The sequence below is a fragment of the Lingula anatina genome, chromosome 1 (genome assembly GCF_051362555.1).
Source record: "Lingula anatina isolate TDL-2025a chromosome 1, LinAna3.0, whole genome shotgun sequence".
Taxonomy (NCBI): domain Eukaryota; kingdom Metazoa; phylum Brachiopoda; class Lingulata; order Lingulida; family Lingulidae; genus Lingula; species Lingula anatina.
Genome location: NC_141767.1, coordinates 65846815 through 65868462, shown reverse-complemented (window position 1 = coordinate 65868462; position 21648 = coordinate 65846815). Strand labels below are relative to the sequence as shown.

Here is a 21648-nt window from a genome sequence, read left to right as displayed (position 1 = left end):
TATTAATCAGCTGACTTGCTACAGACTTAAAAGAACTTCATCTTCTCATGTTTGCAGAAAATTGGGTATCTTCAAAGATACATTTTTTAATATACAGACGAAATGATGCAGAATAGTCTGTAAACATGGTATCAAATTATCATATTGTAGGTCAAGTTGTCGAAGGTCTACATGCGGGACAGCACGCTAATAACCCCATACCCTATCTTGTTGTTTGGAGGAGACATTACAGTACAGCATACACAGCAACTCATCACTGTGGATGACTGGATACAGTTTAAGGCATGTTTAATTTCTTTAATTGAAAGAAAATAAATTTATATATATTATGTATATTTATATATATATATTATTGGACTTTAGACATTCACCAGTTTGTCAAAAACATTTCTTGAAATAAAGTGGTGGACGTACACCTTGGTATAGGCTGTGTGTTATAAAACTTTTATTTATATTTTATATAATTGTATGTTTTTTCCAGGCTTTTGCCAAGACAGCTGTGATATTCAAGGAACTGAGGACACTGATTGATACTCTGCTCAAAGATAAATTAGAAAACCCAGGCTTGGATTTTAAAGGTGAGCTGCGAAAGGTTTCCACTTTATTTATTTTTATAGTAATAAAAATTCTTAAAATTTCAACAATATCCCCTCAACACCAAATTTTAATGATATAATGAGTAATTATTTTGATGCACTGAATTATACAAATTTACCTGTTCAATTCAAAGATATAGATGTATTAACAAAGAGAATTTTCTTTGATAGGGCATTCTTTGGTGTCTGATATAATGAAAACAAGACAAATTATCAGAAACTTTGCCTTTAAAATAAATGTCTATTATTACTGTTCTTCCTTGAAACTCTTGACTTCCTTACACTTTTTAAATTAAAATGCCTGCATGTTGGTCAGCCTTACTGTCCAGTTTTTGTTTGAAAATTGCATTTTAAAGATAGTTTTTAAATTTATCAAGACAGTGGTGTTTTGTTTTCATTTCAGACAACCCTGCCATTTCTATTTTGATTGATTTGATTACCTTGGAGAGATTCAAGTCCTAACAACACTGTCAGTGAAGTATTCTGGGGCAAAGTTCAGGAGACAAATTATTTTAGGATCACAAGACAACTAAATTTTGTACTGAAGAATAAAGCATTTCTATGTTTTGGATAATTGTACTTTACAGTGCTCTTTACTGTACTTGGGCTACAGTTGTTTATATAAAAGCCATACGTTTTAAATGTATTTTATTTATTTATACATAGCAACAGCATACTACAAATATGCTTTACTGCAGTGTATAATTGAATTTTTAAAAATCATAAAAACATATTCTACTTATGTTATATAAAATGAGTGTCAATTGTTTTAAACAGGATTTCTAACAGAGCAACAACATTAATAGAGAAGTTACTGACTCATAAACAACTTGAGTTCATTGTGGATGGATTCATTAATATCACAGACAATTCAAACTGTAGACAATGTCTCCAGTAAATGATCTATTCACATGCAAAAGATGAAAACATCAACTGTTCTTTTTACTGTCAATTACTGATGTAATATCAGAACACTGGTGCTGTGGAAAGCTCTGGTTTTACTCCGTGGTCTTGATGCTGGTGGTCTCTATGTTTTCTGCAGGGGGATTCACCAATATGTTCTTCACATGCTGGAAAATAATGACACATAAATGTGTACTTGTGAATGACTAAATGCTTTTAGATGTTAGCAACTTTATCAAATACACAGAATTGCTAAACTGTTTGGATAAGTATGCATCAATATTTTTTACAAACAACTACATATGTAGTCAACAAAGTATAATAGCCACCCTTTTGTCTGTGGCAAAATAATAAATCTATGTATTATTTATAAATAATAAATTTAAAGTGTGATGCTTTTGCTAATCCCCCAGTGTAGTAGCTATACATACTGGTGTTTTGAACCTCCTGTGTGTAGCCAGGACATCTTGTATGAAGGGGTGCTCTATCAGTGTGATGTAAGGAATGGGAGCACCTTCCTCTCCCTGCTCCAACTCTGCATACACTGCACTCAGCCGTTCCTGGTAGAGATAAGAAATTAATTCATGACCAATCCTTCAAATATAAACACATTTGAATGAGCATTTACTGAGCCCTCACTATCAAAACCTATGTCCATGATCAAAGATTGCATACTTCATAAAATTTGACAAGTAGCCCACTGGCTAAAATAGGCATGAAATAATGAATAAAATGTTGCTTGATAAGGCAATGCACATGGTATATAATTTGTCTAAGATCTGCATTTGCAATGAACAAACTATTAAAGCTCTTTTAATTTTTGTGTGAAGAACTTACCATAGACAATGCATCCTCTGGATCCACGGTGACACTGAAGCGATGGCTGTCACCTTTAGGGCGCTCACCATGATGGAACACCTACAAGGAAGTGAAGAACAGCCCAAAATGACTAAAATATTATGCACATCTGTTTTTTTTTTTAATATACAGTAAATAATAAATAAAACCATGCTACTGCATTATCATAATTTATCTTGTCCAGGTATTGCTCAGTTACCTTGTACAGGGCCTCTATGGGTACAGTGGCCTCATTGGCAGACTCTGGGATGTCATCTGGGATCTTCACTGTGTCCAAACTTGACAAGTCCCCAGTGGAACTAGATGGAGAAACAATAACTTTTCTTATGCTTATTCTTCACTCAATATATTCAGAAACTGACTTTTATTCTGTTGCTCGTAAATAAAATGCATACGACTTGTGTAACTTTAAAGTTTACTTCTATTCAAACAGGGTTTGTACCCATTCATGATGCCCCCCCCCCCCCACACACACACACTCACACATACACACACATCTTGTAGTGAAGTGACTTACTCAGTGAGGCTGAGTGTCCCCCTGTGTTTGAGGTGTGGTCTTGGCATGTGTGTACCTGAGGCCACGCTGAGAGCTCTCAGGAAACCTTCCAGGGGGTCGGGGTCTACACTGAAGTACATCAGCTGAAATGGTACATCAGAATCTTTTAAGAACATGAGATACAGTGTCATGTAGAGGAAGAATATGGACCTTAATTGAGTGTGACCATTTACAAGTTATTTTGTCTTATTTTATCACACCTGTTGGTCAGTTTAAATTGGGTTATGATGCAGGTTAAACAGCTTAGCTATACTCATTGACAAAAAGTATCAACCCACTATGACTAAAAAGCTAAAATTCTAGCTAACAATGTAACATTTCTGTCACAGCTAACTGGATATTCTTAAAAGTATCAGCCAGCATATTTTTTCCACTAAAACTGCTTACCATGCTGACATAGTCCAGCTGTGGTGGCTCCATGGTGTGGTCAGCAAAGATGTCAAAGAGAACCTTCTTCAGGTTGCCTACTCTGTCATAAGCCTTGGGGGCAGCAGGGTCAGCTGGGGTGATGGGGGGTGGCTCCTGGGTGAACCACAGGTTAACCTGGACACCAACACAATAGGCAATGAATAGATACATTTAATTTATGTGACAAACAAATGAACATGTATGATCAGAACAAATGATAGCATTGCCATCAAACTGATGTTACATATGTTGTCCTGGACTCCTCAAACAAGATGTGAAATTGAATATTGATTCTAATGAATATATCAAATCCCTACAACATTTTCCCCAAGAATGACAAAATACTGTTCTTACAACATCTAAATACAACAATTCTACAAACCAAACAACAGGACTGACATGACTTACCCATTCAAATTGCTCTCTGGTGACAAAGCCAGAGTTCTTCTGGTCCATCTGTTTGTACTTGGCGAGAGTGTCCAGCAGCTGTGTCTGTGTGGGCTGTGGCCAGGGCTGGGCAGCCTCCAACATGAAGTTCCTCCAGTCTATGTACTCAGCATCTGGGGACAACTCTGCAGCCATCTCTGTCAACTAAAACAATAAATACAATAATAGGTTTTAAGAGCCCATGGATGAGGTTCTCTAGTTCTGGTTACTAGTTTAAGATTTTCCTGCCATTCTTAGTAATTATGCCAAGTCCACCCCACCAAATATACAAGTGGTACTGGTAAGTCTTTCCTCCTAAGTTCAATATGATAGCTAGCACTTGGTGGCTCCAATTACGTCACAACACAAAACAATTATTAAACACAGCAAATAATTTTCCTAAAATTCAAAGTATGTGGGAAATTAAAAGAAGTATACAATTTACTCCATCTATTTGCAACTTGACTAAGATTTTCACGCCTATACTGTAACACCATGCCAGGTGTCCCAAAGTTTGCATACAGGTGTTCTCCATACCTGGTGCAGAGATACATTGGTCCACATGTCAGGCAGGGACTCTGTGCCATAGGACAAAGTAGTGAAGTCATGCAGCATGTCCACAAATGCCTTGGTAGAAATGAAGCCAGTAGGGGCAATGGACATAAACTGCAAGACAAAATTAATACAGATGGAATTACCACTGCAGGTTTACATTTGTGCACATAATTGATGTAATATGTGGATCTGCATGATACATGTTATGGTAGAATGTAAATTTCTACTGTGAACTAAATGATTTCAAAATGATACACAATACAATTTTCAAACAGCATGAACTGGAATATCCATAGGTAAACCTGTAAATCGTAAATCCCATTTGACTGAGGTATTACCTGGTTATACGGTGTGTTGACTGTGAAGTATTACCTGGTTATACAGTGTGTTGACTGTGAAGTATTACCTGGTTATACAGTGTGTTGACTGTGAAGTATTACCTGGTTATACGGTGTGTTGACTGTGAAGTATTACCTGGTTATACGGTGTGTTGACTGTGAAGTATTACCTGGTTATACGGTGTGTTGACTGTGAAGTATTACCTGGTTATACGGTGTGTTGACTGTGAAGTATTACCTGGTTATACGGTGTGTTGACTGTGAAGTATTACCTGGTTATACGGTGTGTTGACTGTGAAGTATTACCTGGTTATACAGTGTGTTGACAGTGAGGTATTACCTGGTTATACAGTGTGTTGACTGTGAAGTATTACCTGGTTATACAGTGTGTTGACTGTGAAGTATTACCTGGTTATACAGTGTGTGGACTGTGAAGTATTACCTGGTTATACAGTGTGTTGACTGTGAAGTATTACCTGGTTATACAGTGTGTTGACTGTGAAGTATTACCTGGTTATACGGTGTGTTGACTATGAAGTTTTACCTGGTTATACGGTGTGTTGACTGTGAAGTATTACCTGGTTATACGGTGTGTTGACTGTGAAGTATTACCTGGTTATACAGTGTGTTGACTGTGAAGTATTACCTGGTTATACGGTGTGTTGACTGTGAAGTATTACCTGGTTATACAGTGTGTTGACTGTGAAGTATTACCTGGTTATACGGTGTGTTGACTGTGAAGTATTACCTGGTTATACAGTGTGTTGACTGTGAAGTATTACCTGGTTATACGGTGTGTTGACTGTGAAGTATTACCTGGTTATACGGTGTGTTGACTGTGAAGTATTACCTGGTTATACAGTGTGTTGACAGTGAAGTATTACCTGGTTATACAGTGTGTGGACTGTGAAGTATTACCTGGTTATACAGTGTGTGGACTGTGTAGTATTACCTGGTTATACAGTGTGTTGACAGTGAAGTATTACCTGGTTATACAGTGTGTGGACTGTGTAGTATTACCTGGTTATACAGTGTGTTGACTGTGAAGTATTACCTGGTTATACAGTGTGTTGACAGTGAAGTATTACCTGGTTATACAGTGTGTCAATGTGAAGTATTACCTGGTTATACAGTGTGTCAATGTGAAGTATTACCTGGTTATACAGTGTGTTGGTCTGAGCCACAGTAAACTGGTCTGGCTGAGGCTGCTCCATGGGCTCTGGTCGCACTGGAGGACTTGGAGTACGCACAGTCTTGATATCCTTAAAACAAAGACAGTGGTTAGAATTCAACAGTTATGTCTTTTCTTTCTGTTAGAATTGCTTATTGATACTTTCTTGTTAAAACATATAATTATTTTTCATATCAAGTAATGTCCTATAAGATTTTATTTTAAAGAGGAAAACATTTCATTCTAAGAAGCTCAAGTTTTAGATGATACATACTGATTTCTGGGAAGGCCAACATAAAAGACGGGTTTTGTTTAATTTAATAAATCCACACATTTCAATTAGTTATACCATTTTTCCACTCTGTTATTGTAAGTTTGAGCTTCAATTCAGAAAAGAGTCCACATGGATAGTTTTTATTTAACATGAATTCTGTCAAATCATACACTGCACGCACTGCAATCTGAAAGTTGGGCATTATTGGTCAAGTTATAATATTGGTTCTAATATTGGTGATAGTTTTAGAATTTAAAAACGCTTCGCCAAAATCATTTTTTGAAAATATTTCCTTTATCATTTCAAACTGTACATCTCCCTTTACAAAACTTACAGCAGTTGGAAATCCATTGAATATGCTTATATTGTGGATAGTGGAGTAAAATAGAGACTGAATGTATAGTTGAGTTGTTAGATATTATTTCCTTATATTTATGGCTTGTATTATTTTAACATTTGGTGTAGTCTGGTATTCAAAGACATAATTTTCTCTCTTAAGCAGAATTCATGTTGACTGCATTGTGTTTACATTGAAGTGCCCCTTAAAAACAGGTGGTGTACAAAAAATATACACAGTGCAAAAAGTTGTTGTGAACCAATGGTGGTTTGTATTCACAGTTCAATGAAGATGAAGTCAACCAAAATCAACTGTCATTCCACACAGTTTTGTGCAAGTAACCACACAAGTGCAGACAACCACTCTGAAACTATGTGATCATCAATACAACACAGTGCAAGTGGTAGACACTGACATACTTACCACCAAAATATCCTACAACAGACAAATAGACATTAAAATTCTTTTCTTGTATAAATTTCAATTTCTCTTTCCCATTCCTGTATGCTATTAATTTCATAATGGCTATGCTATTACATACACATTTCCACCTGTGTTAAGTGGCTGGCTAAAGTCAAGGTGGGTGCCCTGTCACCTGGTTACTGGACAGAGTGAAGTATTTTAAAAGTATAACCATTGTACCCCAAGCTAAGCCAAAGACATACCCAGCATGCTCATGGACATATGGCGTTATCAGTGGAGCAGTCAACTAACCTCGACAACAACAAATTCATCCTGAAAGATTTCAATTTCTGTGGTCAGCTTCTGTCCACTCTCAATAGCATGACGCATCACTTCTGAACACTGGTCAATACTGGAAGGAAAGAGATAGCAGCACAATATATAGCACAATGTATTTAGTTAAAACATGTAAAGTGAACTTCAAGGTAATTTATACCAAATATGAGAAAAGCTGAATAACAGCTGAAAGTGTATTTCCCCCTATGGGATATAACACTGCTGCAATTTTTGCACCACTGCCTCTTCCTCAGTTTAAGCAACATGTTTTATTTCCAAAATTCAGGCTTGGAGCCAGTGATTTTTTAAGAGATTTTTTTCTGAAAAAGTAGACCTTTTTACCCTCTTAATAAGTTAGTTGAGAAATGACACAGAGCTTTGATCATATTTTGATTCAAACTGGGCCCTGGGTCTCCTCTAAATACCATGCCTGAAACTGATTTCATATATTTGTTTTAACTATGTATCAATACTGTACCTCTCCATCTCTTTGAGGAACCTAGCCCCCAGCCAGTCATTCATGTCCTTGTAGGCGTTGTCTGCCTTGTTCTTCAGGTCCTGCAGTACTCCAGCAGCATGCAGCTTAATCAGCTCCACCCTCTTCTTTACTGCAGCTTCTGTTCATTAAGTTTTTAAAAAAGGCAAATTAAGACAACAGCAAGACAGCAATGAAGACAGAATTTCTGTTTTGTGAACTTTCATTTTGAGTTTTCATTCCAAAGCTGAGTTTAACAGTAAAGGTTATCTGACATTCATGAAAAGAAGACTGCTGATTGTAAACTTATTCTTAATGTTTTCTGTTCCATTTAGTTTGCTCTTCTGATCATTGTTGAACTGGGTTAATTCATAAAACATAACCAAAACTCTAATATACCTTCTTCCCTGATGGCAAAGAAATATTCATCCTTCATTTTCTGCTTTAATCTTTTCTTCTCCTTTTCTTCCTCTGATTCTTCTTCAACTGTAACATAAACATATAAGATCAATTATCATACAATTCTCATTACTATTCAACATACAATCAAAAATAAACTGACAATAACTGACTTAAGATGGCATCAACCATTAATAACTGTACGTATAAAGGGCAGCAGTTGTACATTACCTGGTGTAGGTGTGGGAGGCAGCTCAGGCTCTTTTCCTTTGCCTTTTCCTTTTTTAGGTGATGGACTCCTGCTTTTGCCCTTCTTTCCACCCTTTCCTCCTTTTTTGTCACTCGTTGCCTTTTCTTTTTCTCTCTGTTTCTCCAACTCTTTCTCCAGTTCAGCTTGCTCCTCAGCTTCCCTTGCAGCCTCTTCTGCACTAAGCTGTGAACAGATATAATACATTTCAGATATCATTATTGTTTAAATCACAACAGAAGTTTAAATATCATCTATCATTTTAAGTGCAACATTTTATAATATACTTATACATATCCAATAACTTACAATGCCTGACACAGCAGCGACACCATTGTTAAATGCGTCAAAGATCAATTTCTCATCTGGGTCTGCAGGTGGCATGGGGCTCTCTACTTTCTCTTCAGCAGCAGGTGTCTTATCCTTCTTCCCTCCTCCCTTCTTGTCCTTCTTCTCCTTGGTGGCAGGAGTAGTTGGAGCATTGGGATCTGGAGAGACTGGGCGACGGGGGACCAGAGGAATGCTGAAATGGCATATAACTTACAAACTGAATCTTCAGAGCAATTTGCTAATAGCCAAACTCAAGCTCTTTCCTTTAATCAGATCATTCATTTTTAACTTCAAAACAAAACTTAAATAAATGTTAAACAATAATATCCAACTTAGCAGTAATTGTCATTTAGAACAGCTTACCTAGTTTTGATCTCTTTCAGAGGTTCTTCATCTTGACCAGGTAGAGTTGGTTCCTCAGGTGGCTCCTGAGATTTCTTGCCTTTCTTCTTCCCAGATGGCGTATTCTTTCCAGAAGATCCAGGTCTCTTTCCAGATGATCCAGGTCTTTTCCCAGAAGAGCCAGGTCTCTTTCCTGAGGACCCAGGTCTCTTCCCTGATGGTGTGCTGGACTTGCTCTCCTTTGCTTTCAGAGCTTCATCTGGCAGACCCATATCACTGATTGGACTTTTAGCAGGTGAGCCTGGGATGTCAGTCACGGGTAGCTAGAATGAAAACAATGTGCAAGTGACAGCATGTTTATCTCAGGGCTTGGTATCTATATCTTCTGCTACCTGAAGGTGAAATATACAAACATACACCCCTCCTGTGATCCTATCATAGAAACTCATCCAATTATTCTATCCTTATATAATCTCAGTCTTACCTCAACTAAAGGAATGCGAGCAAACTCATAATTCTGTGGATCTGGAATAGGAGCTTCCATGCCTCTGTAGTAATCTTTTAACAACCTGATGGTGTCCTGGTAGCGATCTACTTCACACTGGAACAGAAAGATGTTGGAAAAAATTGAATCAGCTTGTGGTGATTACATTTGTTGTTGAAAATTGGTTGTCCTTGTTATTTTAACAAAAAGTGCACTAGAAGAGAAATTTAAGACATGAAAACTTTAATGTTAAGTCTTCCTACCTGCATGAGAGTTATATAGTCATTGCTGAGGATTCCCAGTCTGTCTTCTAACCAGCCATCATTGATGATATCAGTGCGCTCTTTCTCTGCGTTGTCTTTCCTTTCATCACAGATACTCCACAGGCGTTCTCGCAGGTCATCAACTCGCTGGTGCAGCTCTGAGCGGGTTTCTTCATCGTCTCTCGTGTCATCTGGGACTTCATTGTAATCCTGAAATATGGCACCCAATAAAACATGAATCAGAAAAGCAATGTATCACATACTGGCTACCTAAAAATGATGTGGGGCTGATGTATGGCTACTAGAAAGAAAATGAAAGAACAAAGTGTGTGGAAAAAAAATGTCATAATGTCATCTTTTCTTACACAGACAACACATTTTACCAATAATCATGCAATATCAAATTTGTAACAAGCCAGCTTGATTAATCTTATAATTTAAACATCTATGGAGAGAACTTCAATCACTTCTCACACCCACCTTCTGCCACTGTGCCACAAATTCCTTCTTATGATCTGGTCTCTTGAGATATGCCTGGAAATCTTGTCTTATCTGGTAGAAGTAGCGGTAAATCATTTCTCTTTCTTCCCTGATCTTCCTGAATGTGTGTTTGTTGTTGGCCACATAGGACTCCTCCACAGTTTCCCAGTGTGGAGCAAGAATTTTGGCCAGCTCCTGTGCAGAAAATATCAAAAGGCATTTTTTGAAAATATTTAACAAAACAGAAGTGTACTACTCATCTAATATTTCACTATGTCAACAATGCAAATTATTTCCCTGACTCCATCTGCTGGTAGTGATGATTGGTGCGGACAGCTGGCATGAGATTGTGCTTGACCACTTACCATGTCCAGTGCAGTGTCCACATACTCCCACTCCTCTGACCCAGGCTCTGGGGGAGGGGGGCCCTGGGGGACTTCAGGTTCTGGTTCTGGCTCTGGCGTGGGGGTCTTGGTCTTTTTGCCTGATCTACCTCTTTTTGGAGAGCCAGAGGAACCTGGGCAGGCAAGTGAATTATAATGTGAAATATGACAGACAATGAAAACATGCATAATTGTAAAAAATTTCTTCATTATCAAAGAATATTATTTCTTTGTGAACTCCAATGATTCATGTACTTCTTAAAACAACAAAAATCACTTACATAATAATAAACTAACTTCAGCAATAGAAAGCAAATATAATGGAAACTATGACTGATATTACCTCTGCTCCCTTTTCCAGATTTCTTGTCTTTGGATGCAGATCTCTTTGGAGATTCACTCTTTTCTCTCCCTTTACCCGATTTAGGAGATTTGCTTTTGCCTTTAGCTGAACCAGCTCTGGAACCTTGATAGAGCAAATTATAGATAATATAATCTCGATAATAATTAGTCAATCTTAAGATTCTTAACTTTGCATCAGGTCATATCTGTCAATGTATCTTTTTTTACAAGTGTCCTGTGTTGTTTGTTAAATACCTTCTATATATACCAATAATGCTAATGATAATCCATACCTAGTTCTTTGTTTCTTACCTTTCTTGGAGCCAGATCTTGATCGCTTGCTCTTGGTGCTGGATCCAGACTCTGGGCGTGGTTCAGGAGGAGGCTCAGGCTGGAAATAATGGAAATCTTATTTAATGTTCTCCTCAAAACATTACATAAATATCTTATATATAATATCAAATATGCTTACATATCAACTGATTTAGACTGTGAAATCCACTTAGGCAGTGTTACATATTGTATGGGGTCTCACCTTTGGTTCCTCTGGGGGCTTCTCTGGCTCTGGTTGAGTCTCAGGTTCAGGAACAGGCTCAGATTCTTGCCCTATACCCAGCAACTGAAAATGAATGGCGCATAATGAAACATCTGCAGTATAAATAGCCCAACACCACATGATAAAATGTACTTTCCTTTCCTATTTTTATGACTTCTCATAATCACAGGAAAATAATTATAATACATATAGTGACAAATTATTATATCTCCATGTCTTTTGGCTCTTACTTTATTCACAGTTTCCTCCATCACAGCCTCCACCTCTAAAAAGACTGCCTCTGTGTCCTGTGTGGCATCAACTTTTTTCAGAGAACCAAACTTGCTGTACCACTTCTCAAGCTTAGGCCAGGCATCCAGGAAGGCAGTGATCCTAAAATAAGCAGTGGAAATCATCACGCTGACACCTTATATTATTAACAAATTACAATTCTTGGAGACCATACTTCTATAAGCTACCCAGTGTAAGCATTTTCATTGTGAAAATATGGTATTAAGTACTCCCATGTGACTGTACAAAATACATGTATAAAAAATACATGTAGCACAATGAATTTATAACAGCATATTACACTTTCTGATAACACCCCAGCATTTCAGATGTGGTGTACACTTTCAGATAACCAATGAAAATCACAACAATACAAAGCAGTTCCAATAATGTCTCACCTGTGCTGGACCTGTTCTTGGTCATGAGCTGGGTCTTCTACAGGTATCACCTGTTCTTGCTTCCCCACCCCTGTGGCACTGCCCTCTGGGGGTGGCTTGAACTCCTGGTGATAGTGCTCATCTCCCTGCATGGCATCTACATATATATGGGATATAAAAAATATATATATAGGGTTAACTTCTGAGGCAAAGTCAAACTGAGGAATATATTGCTTCATTTCAGATTCTGAAAAAGTTGCACAAAAAACAAAACTTACTAGTGTGCTGCTATATTTTGAAATGCCTTTAGTGATAATAAAATATTACATCAGCTGTACAATTGTGTGCTTTCATTTACGAAAAGCATTTATAAATGCCAGTAAAAATGAATGTGCTCACATGTTCTTCCAGCTGATCTCTTCAGCACAACTTCATCTGGGAGGTCAAACACTATGACCACATTGACTCCACTCTGGGGCTCAGCTGGGGGTGGAGGGGGCCTGGGATCAGGGGCAAGCATCGACTTCTTCTGTCCTTTTTTACCCAGTCCAAGTTTCTCCTGTTCCTTGGCCATGGCGTCAAAGCCACTGAGAGCCTTCTCCAGCAGCTTGGCCTGAGTGTAGTTGGTGGGGAAGCCGTCCAGCACCCACCCTGTACCCTCTGGGATGTGCCTAGAGGAACAACAGTACATGAAAACAAACACATTTCTGACCCACCCTGTACCTTCTGGGATGTGCCTAGAGGAACAACAGTACATGAAAACAAACACATTTCTGACCCACCCTGTACCCTCTGGGATGTGCCTAGAGGAACAACAGAATGTTAAAACATTTCTGACCCACCCTGTACCCTCTGGGATGTGCCTAGAAGAACAACAGAATGATAAAACATTTCTGACCCACTCTGTACCCTCTGGGATGTGCCTAGAGGAACAACAGAATGTTAAAACATTTCTGACCCACCCTGTACCCTCTGGGATGTGCCTAGAGGAACAACAGTACATGAAAACAAACACATTTCTGACCCACCCTGTACCCTCTGGGATGTGCCTAGAGGAACAACAGTACATGAAAACAAACACATTTCTAACCCACCCTGTACCCTCTGGGATGTGCCTAGAGGAACAACAGAATGTTAAAACATTTCTGACCCACCCTGTACCCTCTGGGATGTGCCTAGAAGAACAACAGAATGTTAAAACATTTCTGACCCACTCTGTACCCTCTGGGATGTGCCTAGAGGAACAACAGAATGTTAAAACATTTCTGACCCACCCTGTACCCTCTGGGATGTGCCTAGAGGAACAACAGTACATGAAAACAAACACATTTCTGACCCACCCTGTACCCTCTGGGATGTGCCTAGAGGAACAACAGAATGTTAAAACATTTCTGACCCACCCTGTACCTTCTGGGATGTGCCTAGAGGAACAACAGTACATGAAAACAAACACATTTCTGACCCACCCTGTACCCTCTGGGATGTGCCTAGAGGAACAACAGAATGTTAAAACATTTCTGACCCACCCTGTACCCTCTGGGATGTGCCTAGAAGAACAACAGAATGTTAAAACATTTCTGACCCACTCTGTACCCTCTGGGATGTGCCTAGAGGAACAACAGAATGTTAAAACATTTCTGACCCACCCTGTACCCTCTGGGATGTGCCTAGAGGACCAAAAGGATGTTAAAACATTTCTGACCCATGCAGTGGATCTTAGTTTGAGATTTCTACACATTATCATTTGTCTTTAAAAATTCACTTAAAATTGATAATAATAATAATAATAATAATAATAATAATAATAATAATAATAATAATAATAATAATAATAATAATAATAATAATAAGGGTTACAGGCATTATGGGGTAAACATGAGGGAAGGTGTATTATCAGAAAATTGCCACAGGTGGACAAATGTTACCATGGCCTATAATATCTGTAAATGGACATTATATACAATCCAATTTTAACTACTGGTATTATGGTCTGATTGTTGTTAAAATGCATAATAATATATATAATTTGATGGAAGAAAATAAAACACAAAGCCTCACCTGATTGAATCCACTAAGACATCAATGATAATCTGGTCATCCACTGGCTTTCCTTTCTTCAAGCATTTCATGGCCTTGGCCCCAAGCTTGGCTCTCTCAGTTGGCTGATGCAGCAACAAAATAATGAATTGGGATTACTTTTGAATAATTTGAACATTAATATAAGATAATTTTATGAAAATACAATAGATCTTGATACAGTGTTTGTAGGGTTAAAACCAAAGAAAGGGAAAAATAGTTAAGAGAATAGCATAAAGCTTCGGCATACTGAGCTTCAGTGTACAAACAAAACAGATATTTACCTGTGGCTTTGGAGCAATCTTTGTTTTGGAAACTCTCCTGGAAGATTTGGAAGAGATGCTTTCAGTATCTGGTCCCAAATCTGATTTTTCAGGAACTGGCTTTTCTGGATCTCCTATAATTCAAGGATTGCATTGTACATTTTAACACTCATTTATCACTAACAATCCACTTAAAAACTTTTCATGACAGTTATAATATAATAAACTTACAAAATACCATAGAAATTCCTTATACATTTTGAGATTATTATAACAGTCAAGTTTAACAAATTAACATACACTGGTATTACGGCATCACTGTATATTGCATGCCCCTGGAAACTGACTTTACTTCTAAAATCCATCCTTTTCAGAAATATTGATCTTTGAAATTAAAATTATTGAAAATCTTGCTATAAAATACAGAGGAGTGAGACAAATAAATGAGTACCAGGGGTGCAGAAATGTACCTTTTTCTGTACCCTCATCCTTCTTTTCATCATCCACAGTTTCGGGAGGTGCAGCATTTTCCTCCTGTTTATTACTGTCCACTACCTCAGGTGCTGGGGTACCTACAGAGGGGAATAAAAGGCTGGGTAGTAGAGAATCTAGGGAATAACTATTGAAGTTACAGTACACGTAGGTCAGTATTAATACAAGGTGATACAGATGGGACAGATATTGTAATTAATGCAACAACAACATCCCTCACCTTCAGCAGGTGGTTGCTGGGCTGCTGGCTCTTTGCTAGGTGGTGCCTCAGTCTCACTGGGTTTGGTCTCTGCTACCATCACCTGTAAGGTGTATGTTCCTGTGTTATCATTTTGTGCAGCACACTTATGCTTTATTTCATACAGTAAATATAGAATTAATATAAAATCATGTGAAAAACATTTCTATACAATTCTATCAAGAGCACTTGGACTTGGAAAAATATATAATAAAGGCACATAATTATGAAAAAATTAAGCAGTACATTTTCAAGTCCTTAATTTATTTTGTTTTCTCAAGAAGTTCAGTGGATGGCAACTAGTAGTATAAACTCACTGGTTCTTTGATCTCAACTTCTCCATTTTTGTTGGCTTCTATTGCCTCAGCCACCAGGTTATCAACATTCAATACTCTAAGGCGATGAGCTAGAAAACAAAATTAAACAGGAGGTATGTCAAAACTTGACTCAAAATAATAAACCTCTTGTATCATTAAAATGTTACATATAATAAACCAATAAGTTCAATTGCACTAGTAACACCAATATGCATTGTTTTGAGGAGATATAGTGCTTTGGAAAAAAACATTTTGTTTTACTTCAGATAATTAAAACTGTAAGTGTAAAAAAGAAATTGCTTTATATAATTCAAAAACATACTTCAAAGGTTTTCAGAAGCTTTGAAAATCAGTGTGAAAACTGTTTGAAGTCATGTATAAAAATACGATAATTAAATTCTTCACATTGTGTTTTACCTGTTGCTAACTTATCAATCACTGTGGTCTTCCCACTGAATACTTTCCCCAGCACACAGGCTTTCACAGGGAATGGGGGGAACTCTGGGGGAGGGGGTGGAGGCTGAGAGAAAAAAAGAAACAATGTTAAAACTCATAATCTCATATCTCACAAAGTCATTGACAGCATCTCATATACATACAACATTTCATATATGGGCATGCATGTCTTAAACTGTAAAACAATTAAGGTCAGAAATAAAAATGCTAATGTTTCTGATCTTAATCAATTGAAGAATATATATATTGGTCACCATTCTCATTTATATCTTCAATAAAAACACAGGCACTTTCTAAAGCTGAAATAATCACTCTATTTTGATATAAATAACCTAGTTGATAATTTAAAAAATTACACAAAAGGTATGTCATAATTCTACAAATAAATACTACATTGTAAATGTAGATATATATGCGTCTACTACATGCAGGTTTGTGTTTAATAACATATCATGCAAGGAAACCCTTAACCATAGGGATTGCACCAATTCACTGAAGCATAAATCAAGCACCCTTAACCACATGATACTGCTGAAACAGACAACTTCAAGGACCCTGTACAGAAATCATGCCCATTCCACCAGTGCCCAGGAAATGGTTCTATTCTGTATGTGCTACATGTAATAGGAAAGCAGTAACTGACATAATGCTATTGCAGTAGCTACAGGATGTCTAAATGTGTGAAATGAAGCTAGCAACAGACACTGTACTTTACCGGTTTTTCTTGCACTGGCTATATGTAATAATGATCAAGGTATCAATTATAAGTCAATGGGTATTATCAAGCAGAGCAAACTGTCCTATAACTGCAGTTGTGTGGTTCATATAATCTGTTAAATTCCCTTCTGAATTCAAAGGAGGCAATTAAAAATGATGTCAAGCATTTCCTTAAATATTGATCAATATCCAAAACAATCAGGCAAATGTACCGGTAGCATGCTATTTATTTTACATGGAAAAGCAAGACATTCCCAGCAAGTAATATATTTTTGAGTCATACAAAAAATATTCACTCTATAAGGTGAGTAGTCACTGTTACCATCACCGTGCTTATACTACTTACACTTGGTGGGTGCACCATGTTGAAAAGTCTCTGCACTATGTGACCAACAATGGGGTTGTTTCTTGGAGGACCGGTGATCTCACTGCCCTCTGGTGGGCACCACTCACCAATCATGTTCTAGAAGATAAATTATGAAGTGCATCTTCATATTCTTTCACAAAATTAAATCATAAATGTCTACTAGTATTAAGTATCAAAAGAAAAACTAGAACTCCCACAGGTATAAACTCAAAAAAAGGACAACATACTGTACATGTACTGTAATCTAAATAACATGTGAATATCTCAGATATATGTACTGTACCTTATATTCCATGAAGTCTCCCTCATCTAGCAGAGCCAGTCTCTCCTCCTCCAGCACCTGCTCAGGTGTAGGTTCCAGGCTGGTGGAGTCCTGGCTGGTCTTCACCTCATACAGTGGCTTGCCAGACAGAAACAGGGACGTCCACTCACGCATCAATTTATTGGGCAGAAGTCTGGTAAATAAAAACAAGAAACATAATTATAAATAGCTGTATTGGTATCCTTTAAGTCTAAAAACTAACAAAAGGTATCAATGAAAAGCAGGTGAGAGTTACATATAACAGTATAGTTTTGTTCTACCATATGCAATATAATCAGCATTATATAGGGATAGACGTGCACCAGGGAAAACAGTATCAGTATCATAAAAGTGACTTGAAGTGTAATCTTTTGTTTCCACTAACCTGTTTGTCAACTCCCTGTACTCCCCAATCTTAGTAGAAAAGTCCACTACCTGGGACAAAACCTCACTGCACATTTCATAGTGTTTCCTGTATCTTGCCTCTGCCCTCTCTGCCATGATTTTATCATGTAACTCTCTGTCAGCTCTAGTCTGTTCAATATACTCAAGCTTGGCCAGGCGTGCCATTTCCTATAAATGTGAAGAGATAAAAAATATACATTAAATACAGAGACAAAATCAAATATTTATCAAATATTTTGAAATAAAAATCAGGTATTTATTTCTTATACTGATTCAGTCTATACACACCCAAATTTTACATTTTCATTTTTCAGAAAATTCAACAATTAGCAAAATAGCTGTTCAAACTCAATCTTATGTCCAAATTCTGATTTCTATCTGTTACAACTGCAAGCTTCTGGGTGTATGATGGTTCTTCAACTAATCATTTTAGTCACATCAACTTACAGCCTCTCTGTTAAGAGCATCCTCAAAGTCCTTGAGTCTCCTCTCCTGATACTGTGCCTCTCGTGTCAGCCTGTTCTTCCTGATCACTTCTTTCTCATGTCTGGCCTGCAGCAGCTGCACTGCTATTCTACGCTCCTGCTGAGATTGGCGCATCAGGCGGTTCACCAGCATCTCTTCTCTATGAGCCTCCTACAATACCAACATATAAATATTGATCAGTGCTAAATGCATAATATAAACTTGTACCCCTATAGTAAAAACTGACTCTTCAAGCCACATATTCTGAGTAAAAATAAATGAAACTTTTTAAATCCTGAAATTTTACAATTTTTATAAAAATTATTAACAATGATTTTAAAAAAAGACATATAATAACTTAAACAAACTGCCTCACCTCCTGGGCTTCGTGTGCCTTGAGCTGATCTACCAGGACTTTCCTCCTCCTCTTCTCCCTCTCCTGTCTAGCTGATGCATCTTCTTGAAGACGTTTACGGATCTTGTTGATATACTCACTGTTGGACTGAGGTTTTATGATATTCAGTGTCTCTTCAGGTGCCTCTTCTTCCTTATCCTCCTCTGCCTGTGCTAAGCTATAAACCACACAATGTTAAGTAAATTAATGTCTGATGTTTCTATTAATTTTCAAATAGAAGTACATACATACTCTAGCAGACCTTTTTTCCCAAATCATCTTGCTATTATTATTTTTCAAGTCAATCATATCTTACCTGGAATCTTCATCTCCAAAGGGTTTTGAAGGAGGTAGGGTCATTTTCATACGTTCTTCAAATGCAGCAATAGCATTCTGTGTAGCCTACAGAGAAAAAATATTTAAATAACTACAATATTTATATAAAAACTAAGGTAAAAGAAAAGGGCAAATCAAACCCTCTCTCCTGATGACAAAACCACCTGCAATATCATATAATCATTCTCATTACTTTATCCGTTTAATTAAGTATTCTGCTTTATATTTTCCTCTATTTATTTTTTTCATATGTCTCTTTATAACTTACCAGTGCCTCTTTCTGTTTGTTCATCTGTTGTCTTAGGCTGATAGCTTCTGCTGTCTTACTGGGGGGAGGTTTGGGTATATGCACAGTGGCAGCCCTGGAAAAGACATGTAAATGAATGTCTTTTTTGTCTGTTTATCAACCATATCTTTCATTATTATTTGCTCAAAAGGCTTAGAGTGAAAACTCCCATGTTTCACTATGGATCACATATGTACAATCTATAATCTCAATGGCAAAAAAAAAGGAAAAAAAAAATACACAAACAAGTGTCTGTTAAGTGGCAGACTAAACCATCAACTATGGAATAGCTTACTGTATCTTAGCCATCACTTCAGACTGCTTGGCTCTGGCCTGTTTAGACTGCTCCAGGAGTTGTCTCCTCTGGTCCTGCTGCCACTCCCGGATCCTCTCTTGCTCCAGGAACCGTTCCTTGAAGGCCGTTTTCTCCATCTCTAGCTGCTTCTTGTGAAATCTGTCCACCAGAGCTTCCAAGTTCAAGTCGGTCTGTCTGGGAGTTAAATGTTTTAACCTCTGCAACATGGGGGAGAACGGAACGATGTTAGAAATGAAAATATTCTTAATGCTCTACAGTTATTTATTTATTTTAACATAAGTTACGTATCTTTAAAATATAACATTAGACACAGTGATACGTTTTTCCATGGGCAAATTTATTCAGTTTCATATTTGGAATGATAGTCCAGATGCATAAGGTTACCATTTGTTTGATTATATGCAATGAAAATTAATATCACAAATATTTAAAAAGGGAGTTCATAAAAATATATTATGTATTAATATTTTTAAATGCAATTAAACAAAAATACCTCCTTGTATATTCCACTTTCTATTGCCTCAAGTTTTACAGGAGCTGCAGGTCTCATGGTTTCCATAGCAACACCAGTTAAGCCTGATTTAGTCTTGTTGTTTAGAGCTATGAAGAGTTGGTACAGTAAGCGTGTCGCCACTCCCTGTTTTTCTGTCATAATATCCCTAGCAATATTGGTATCAAAAGGGATGCCAAGCAGATGAAGTGTTGGCTCCAATCTGGTGAAGTTGTTAAGCTTTGAATCTGCAGTCCTTGTTGAAATAGAACAAGATATTTCATTGATGCATACAGTGACTATAGTTTGTTTAATACACATGTAATCCCAAGATTTACTTGAATATGTTAGAGATTATATCTTAGGAAATTATGAAAATATAAACCTAATTTTACATGTATTACCAGACATAGACAGATATAAGCATTATATCATCAATATCTCTATCACCCCATTTCAATAGATTTTTAGATCGATCTATCCCTGTGGGGAGTCTCACTAGATTACTGTCAGCTTGGCCGGCTTAAGCGTCTGTCCCGCCTACTAAAAGCTGTAAGGGGGTAATTAACTATGGTGCCCGCTCGGCTGACTGCAATTTAGCGTGAACCCCCAGGGAGTTAGGTCAATCTAAATCTTAACCTTTAGATCGATCTAAATCTCTGGGAAAGCACCCTATGTTAGTGCAATTCATAAAATTTTCTGACTTTATTGCGCACAATAAAAGATCAGACAAAAAAAGGATCAACAATTTAATCAACTTACTTGTTCTGTGAAAACTGATCAAAGTCATCTTGCAACTGGTGCTTACTGAGGACCTCTCCCACAAGATACCCTGTACAGAAATCCCTAGCCAGGGTGGCAGGGTCTACAAAGAAAGAGATTTAAAGTTTTTAATTATGCTGTTTGTATCTGTAGGTTGATGTTGCAGAAACCACTGCTGGCAGTGTTATAACAGGAGAGAGTGAGCAGATGCTTGAATCCCTCATTGTATCCAAGTTCATAAAAAGGATTTCGAACACTGCAAAAGTTAACCTAAACATTTAAAGTATTTATCAGAATAAAACTGACCAGCATGATCATACAATGTATGGGGTATGTCCAATAAAAACGTATTAGAGTACATGTGAATCCAGTCACACATACCTACATACATGTACATATTAACTGAGCAAAGTGTGTGTGTGTGTGTGTGTGTGTGTGTGTGTGCATGTGTGTGTGTGTGTGTGTGTGTGTGTGTGTGTGTGTGTGTGTGTGTGTGTGTGTGTGTGTCCGTGCGTGTGTGTGTCTTTTATTTGCTAAATCATATTTTAGTGTGATGTTTATATTCACTAATCGAAAAAGGTGCACACAAAGTGTGTAGCTGCATCACGGACGAGCGTGTATCACTGTATGTAATATTAATTTGGCACTGCAAGCGTGCAGAAAACTATCGATAAATGCTCATAAGCACACTTACCAGTCTGCTTGGAAAGCTTCAGCTCATCATTGAGCCACTTGCATAATATATCTGTCATTTTAGACGAGTTCAGTTATCCTACTGACATTAAATAATATATAAAATAGTCTTCAGTCCTTTCTGGACTGCATGTACACAAAATCCAATATGGCGGTCTGTCATGGC

At 37.4% G+C, this 21648-nt stretch overlaps 2 protein-coding genes across 4 annotated transcripts in view; one reads left to right on the top strand and one right to left on the bottom strand.

Moving 5' to 3' along the window:
• LOC106172783 (ATP-dependent RNA helicase dhx29) overlaps positions 1–1912 on the top strand; it is a 17641-nt gene extending 15729 nt beyond the window's left edge. The window contains exons 27-29 of the mRNA XM_013553681.2: positions 151–282; positions 482–578; positions 1000–1912. Coding sequence (XP_013409135.2) covers positions 151–282; positions 482–578; positions 1000–1058 — 288 coding nt within the window. The 3' untranslated portion in view covers positions 1059–1912. The remainder of the gene's footprint in view (positions 1–150; positions 283–481; positions 579–999) is intronic.
• Positions 566–21648, bottom strand: LOC106172781 (sperm flagella and cilia-associated protein 2). 3 transcript variants are annotated; one of them, XM_087001449.1, is made up of 44 exons: positions 21484–21648; positions 20790–20892; positions 20031–20283; positions 19517–19734; positions 19204–19297; positions 18916–19001; positions 18582–18777; positions 18188–18376; positions 17721–17908; positions 17318–17489; positions 17014–17130; positions 16666–16683; positions 15912–16014; positions 15495–15583; positions 15160–15241; positions 14918–15019; positions 14469–14581; positions 14167–14270; positions 12508–12779; positions 12130–12265; positions 11692–11833; positions 11441–11524; positions 11218–11296; positions 10907–11029; positions 10546–10697; positions 10181–10375; positions 9701–9910; positions 9438–9554; positions 8975–9276; positions 8591–8804; positions 8266–8467; positions 8035–8121; positions 7639–7777; positions 7137–7236; positions 6846–6857; positions 5795–5902; positions 4285–4413; positions 3730–3912; positions 3301–3456; positions 2875–2996; positions 2557–2656; positions 2337–2417; positions 1931–2059; positions 566–1666 (listed from the first exon to the last, which is right to left on the bottom strand). In XM_087001449.1, the coding sequence occupies exons 1-44, from the start codon at positions 21539–21541 to the stop codon at positions 1595–1597; spliced, it is 5931 nt and encodes a 1976-aa protein (XP_086857575.1). In that variant the 5' UTR covers positions 21542–21648; the 3' UTR covers positions 566–1594. The 3 variants fall into 3 exon arrangements, with proteins under 3 accessions (XP_086857575.1, XP_086857576.1, XP_086857577.1); XM_087001450.1 differs by lacking the exon at positions 6846–6857; XM_087001451.1 differs by lacking the exon at positions 16666–16683.

What these genes read in the sequence shown, in the direction of transcription:
- LOC106172781 (XM_087001449.1), bottom strand. Translation starts at nt 21,541, where the DNA reads ATGACAGATATATTATGCAAGTGGCTCAATGATGAGCTGAAGCTTTCC. An exon ending in GAAGCTTTCCAAGCAGACTG is followed by an intron (nt 20,893 to 21,483) that starts GTAAGTGTGCTT and finishes CTTTCTTTGTAG; the next exon opens with ACCCTGCCACCCTGGCTAGG. An exon ending in CCAGAGAGCAATTTGAATGG is followed by an intron (nt 3,457 to 3,729) that starts GTAAGTCATGTC and finishes GTTGGTGTCCAG; the next exon opens with GTTAACCTGTGGTTCACCCA.